This window comes from Perognathus longimembris, chromosome 19, assembly GCF_023159225.1.
Source record: "Perognathus longimembris pacificus isolate PPM17 chromosome 19, ASM2315922v1, whole genome shotgun sequence".
Lineage (NCBI taxonomy): Eukaryota > Metazoa > Chordata > Mammalia > Rodentia > Heteromyidae > Perognathus > Perognathus longimembris.
In genome coordinates, this window is record NC_063179.1 from 26,120,273 (window position 1) to 26,125,684 (window position 5,412).

Genomic DNA, 5,412 nt, shown 5'->3' on the forward strand with positions numbered 1-5,412 from the left:
AAAATGACAAGGATTCTTTCAGGATTTTGATGTTTTAACGAGAAGAGCAGCGCACCTTCTCACCCAAAACAGGCTAAGCTTCCTGTAGGATTATGTCCCACAGGGACCTGGAGCCCCAGCTATTCTGGAGTGGTTGTTTTGCATAGCTGCCTAAGATACAAACCACCTCTTCATTTCTCTCCTTGCACCATCAGCTCATTCTTTCTGGCCAGCATTTGCCACTCTGATGTGCCAGCTACTATTTTATTTTGAAGGCTCACAACTTGAATTCATTTATTATCAAAATACTTTTGTCAGGTAGTAGCCACGAGGTGTGTATGTTGGGGGGGGGGGTCGTGGAGGTAAGGGCTGCCAAGCCACACTCTGCACACGTCTGTTTGAAAAATCGTCCTTGCCAACCCAACATTGTACATCTCTAGAAAACGCTTTCAAGTTTGTGCTTAAAGCTTTTCATCAATATGATTAACAAATTTAAATAGTCTCCAATTTTCAACTGTATGTATGCCACTTTACCGATCTTGGTTCATAATCATTTGGTCTAAAACTTCAATCATCAATGATTTATCTATAACAGTTCCTTGGCTATAAATGTAGTTGATAATTAAATATAAAAATTATTATTTTATACATTACTACAAATCCCTTTAAAAAGACCAGGTTCTGAAAGACATAAAGCAGGAACAAGAAGTTGCTTAGAAAATTGCAGGAACCTCAAGAGTCTCTATCAGTAAAGCAGATATGAGAAAAGAAGAACAGTGTTTTTTTTGATTTTTGTTTTTTTTTTTGGCCGTGAACTCAGGGCCTGAGCACTGTCCCTGGCTTTTTTTTTTTTTTTTTTTTTTCCTCAAGGCTAGCACTCTGCCACTTGAGCCACAGCGCCACTTATGGGCCATTTAGAAGAACAGTCTTTGATATTCGTGTTTGCCCCCAAGATTGCTTAAAATGATAGATGACAGACTGAATGGTTGGAGTATGGTTAAGACACAGGTACGCTGAGAGCCGGCAGGCCCAGGAAGGGACTGGCTGGATGATTTTAGATGTCCCTCCTTCCAGACGTGGGCTTCCATCAGGGCTCGTTTCCCCGAGGCACCCCACAGGACGCCGGTGGCTGCTGGGGTCTGTGCGTGCTGGGCTGAGAGTTCCCAGGACTGCAGGGAGGAGGGGCGAGCCAGGTCCCCCGGCGCTGCTGCTTCCCGCCAAGGTCACAAACTAGGCACTTCTTCTCCGGATTCATAGAGGAATTCTTGGGGCAATGAAAGGCTTCAGAAAACTCAGCAGAGTTCTGCAAAGTCCCAATAATCCTGAAGTTGCCGGGGCTGTTCACGTCCATTTTAATGGAGTTGAGCGCTTACTCTGGCCGGTAGGCACAACACCACACCTGGGCGAAGTTCAAGAAGAACAGTTGTTTGTGATTTAGGTCCAGCCCAGGAAGGAGTTTCTCCTCACCATTCTTTTTAATGTAATTCTGATAGGCCCTGTATGCCTGGCCGATGCCTCCATTATCTGCGATGTTTTCCCCCAGTGTGTTGATCCCCTTGAGGTGCTGCCTGCCTGCCAGGTCCCAGGAGAAGTTCCCGTACTGGTACTGGTACACCATGCACTGAGACTGGGCCTTGAAGTTGTCGGCCGATTGCTGGGTCCACCAGTCCACGAGGTCCCCGTCCTTGTTAAAGTTTCTACCATTGTCATCGAAGCCGTGGGTGATTTCGTGGCCGATGACCATTCCGATGCCGCCGTAGTTGAACAAGTTGGACTGCTGGGCGCTGAAGAAGGGCGGCTGCAGGATGCCGGTGGGGAAGACTGTCTGATTTCTGCCTGAAGAATAAAAGGCATTGACCACAGCAGCACAGCTGATCCACTCATGCCTTGTCCACTTTCTCGCGGGGCTTCTTGAGTTGTTTACTTTGGCTGAATCTCAAGTTTTGAATTATATTCTCAAAGTATTCATCTTCTTGGTAGTTCAGCTCTGAGTATTCACTGTTCAGTTTGTTGTCATTTGAAATAAGGTCATCAGGATAGCCGATCCTTTCTTTAATTGCTAGAGACTTCTCTTCAGCTTTCTTCTTGGTTTCTGCATCCATCCTTGTGAGGTCATCTAATGTTTGAATAAAAACCTCTCGGATCTGAGCAATCAGATCTTCAACCACGTGCTTGCTGTGCCCCATGAACGCGGCCTCCACGTACCGCCTTCCCACAGCGTTCTCCAAGTTGCCGTTGCCATAGTTGGCACAGAGTCGCCACGTGGCCATTTCCGAGGTGGTGCCATAGAGAGCCTTGCGGGAAGCATTTCTGGACTCCTTGTAGGTTCGGCTGAGGCTGCTTACAAGATCCATTATGAATCTCCAGGCCATTAAATTTTGAAGATCTCTGGCAGAATATTTGGTAAGAATGGGCTTCAGTTTGGCTAAATACTCTGGAGCATAAACAACCACATCTTCCTCACTGGGGATATTGATATTCACAGTCGACATGATTTCATTTGTGAAATTTGACCAGCTGAATGGCTTGCTGTTGATTTCCAGTGAAAAGTTATTTTGGAGTTGGGCCATTGTCATTTTGTTGTAAAGAAGCATTGGGTCATTTTGACCTTCAGGTTTAGTTGTAGCATTGGCAATTTCCTTTTCCAGTTCCATAACTTTATTCATCTTCAGGGCAAGCTGGTTCTTATCAACAGGCAATCCTTCCTCCTGACAAATCAGTTTGGCAACAGAAATCATGAAGTCCATGTATGCTGTACAAGCCTCCTTATAAATTCCAGTGCAGGCATAGTAGTCTCTGGAAGGGAGGCCGAGTCGCGGCTGGTCAAAGTGGATTATGTGCAGGGCGGAGTTCTTGTCATTGGTGCCAACAAAGAAATTGATGAGGACCATTTTTCCATATTTGGAATTCAGTTGTGCAATAGCTTTCTTGGCTGTCCATGAACTCCTGTAGGTCTGCTCCCAGTTTTCGGTGGCCACTGGCCACCCAAGTACCACTGGCAGCAGCTTGAGGAGAGGCTGCTCTCCCTGGCTGTCGATAACAGACTCATTGATACAAGACCTGTACAAGGTTTTTGCTTTCTGCACTGCCACGATGTCTTCTGGTTTGGATTCCTGAAGGACGTCTTTAAGGATAACCTCGAGCTCATCCCTGAGGATGTTGAAGTTGCTGTAGCGGGAGCTGGTCTCTGGGATGACGTTTTGCTTCAGCCAGCCGCCACAGGCATACTTGAAAAAGTCTGTGCAAGGCTCAGCACTGGAGTCCATATTCTGGGTCAGCCTGGCAGCTGACTTTATGCAGTCTGATGACATGCAAACACCATCGTCATAGGTTGCATAGAGCGCTATCATGGTCAAGGCGATGATGGTGAGCAGCAGGACTAGGACCGAGAGGCTGATCTCAAGCTGGGTCCATCGCTGCTGCTTCTTTGGCTTCGGGGGGCTGAGGTCAGTTATATCCATTTGACTTTCGGACCTGCCCATCACCTACAGGCTGGATGTTGCCATGTCTTGTTAATAATTATGTAACTCATGTCAGCTAAGTCTCACGGGTGATGATAGGAGTTGCATTGACTGTGGTTCTTCAAGTTCAATGCTTGGATTCCGCAGCCTCTCAGCGTAGCCTGCGCTCGCTCCAGCTTGCCGCCGGTGCCCCACGCCCCGAGCCCCCCGTGTCCTGGGACCTGGAGCCCTCGTAGAGTTCCAAAAGCCCAGGGCACCGCCAGCTATGATTTGAGAGCAAAGCACACACGATCAACAGCAAAACATCTCTAGGGATTCATCTAAAAGGGTCCCAGCAGGATCGCAAGACTAGCAGGTGCTTTCACGCCACACAGGAGCACTCTGGCTCACACTCTGGCCTTACAGAAACACGCCAGATACGATTTCACAATCCTTGTCTCTGGACTTGAGACCACTGATTCTTCATGCCAGAGAAATTCACTATGGCTCAGCAGAGATGCCAGGGATGGGCACACACCACTGGCTGATGTGAAAGGGAAGTTGGTGCTAAAACATCATCAGTCCTGTTTCTCAAAATTGTGCACAGTACTGCCAGTGGTCAGGGAACAGACCTTAGAGGAAAAAGCAGTTTCTTACACCATGCTTTCTGCTTTGCACCTCAAGCTGGATGAATTGAAGATGCTGTAACCAACTTGAGGTTTCTGAGATACTAAGGGAACTTTAAATCTCCCATCTTAAAAGGAAATCTCACTCAATGGAGTCTGAGTCCTATGCTCAACCCTCCATAGGACACAGCAAGGAGTCAGAGATGTAGCTCATGTCAGCTACATCACTGAGTGGAAGTGTATCACGGGTTGGTAGGATATGGGCAGCAAAAATTAAATCAGAGACAGACACCTGATAGAAGAATGCCTTTTGAATCCCTCCCCTCTCCCCTCTAGTTCTGTCATGAGACTTAAAAGCCTCTGCCAGTGGAGGAACACTGCAATTAATTGTGCAAGACAGTGCTCCATTTTCTTCCTGTTCCACTTGCAATGATTCATCAAAACTTAAGGGAGAAATGAGCAGGACCTCAGCCTTCAGTCTGACCAGCCCTACTACAGTGCGAGAGACCCCACCTTGTCTACTGTAAAAGGAAATCGCAAGTACACCGGTCCTTCTGCAGAGTTTGAGAAAGACGTGTCACCTTGTGCACTCCCTGGTTGGCAGCACAGCTGTGAGGACAGCATTGTGCCTGCTGCGCCATCCCAGAGGGACGCCTCCCTCTAACTTCTGTAGTACAGCTTTCTGGAAAGTATTCTGGACCAACTCAGCTTCAGCTACAAAGGCTATCTTAGCTGGTAAAGGATAGGATGTACAGTGGCACTGGTGCCAACCCCCAGGAGTCTTGTTCCTTAACAAGGACATTCTGACCTGCATTCAATGGAGCTTCATAGAGGTTGCTGGCAAGACATCATGGCCTAAAGGTGACCAACACAAGTCTATGCTCACATGCTGCCTTGCCATCATTTGCCATTCTCTTCTCTGGGTTTCCTAGGCTGGCCAACAAATTGTGATTCCCAGTTCCCAGGAAACTGTTCTGATCACCTCCATCTCTAGGAGACTCAGCAGCTGACCAACTCCTGAGGAGAAATCAGCGCTCACCCAGGTGGATCACAAACTTGGACAATGCACCTCATCACAAGGGGCTGGCCAGGGAAATCCACTGTGGCTCAGCAGAAGTACCAGGTAGGGTTCCATACCACAGGCTAATGTGAGCATGGATCTTTGAAGGAAAAGATCATAACATGCAGACAGAGCCTGCCCATGATAGCCCATGTCAGATAAGCACTGAAGCTGGTGCAATGCAGAGACCATGAGGTATATCCTTCAGAGTGTAGACAAGTGCCCAAGAGAAGTGCACACACTTCACTAATTCAAGGAAGACCCTGCAGAGCTGTTGGCGAGACAGAAAAGGGCTTATGTAGAAGTT

The 5,412-nt window shown here is 47.6% G+C and overlaps 1 protein-coding gene across 1 annotated transcript; it reads right to left on the bottom strand.

Moving 5' to 3' along the window:
- Window positions 1-1,066: 1,066 nt before the first annotated feature.
- Window positions 1,067-3,471, bottom strand: LOC125367570 (neprilysin-like). The gene is given in 2 exon segments (XM_048368249.1): window positions 1,067-1,864; window positions 1,866-3,471. Coding segments are annotated over 2 exon segments (2,394 nt in total). The 5' UTR covers window positions 3,462-3,471.
- Window positions 3,472-5,412: the final 1,941 nt, after the last annotated feature.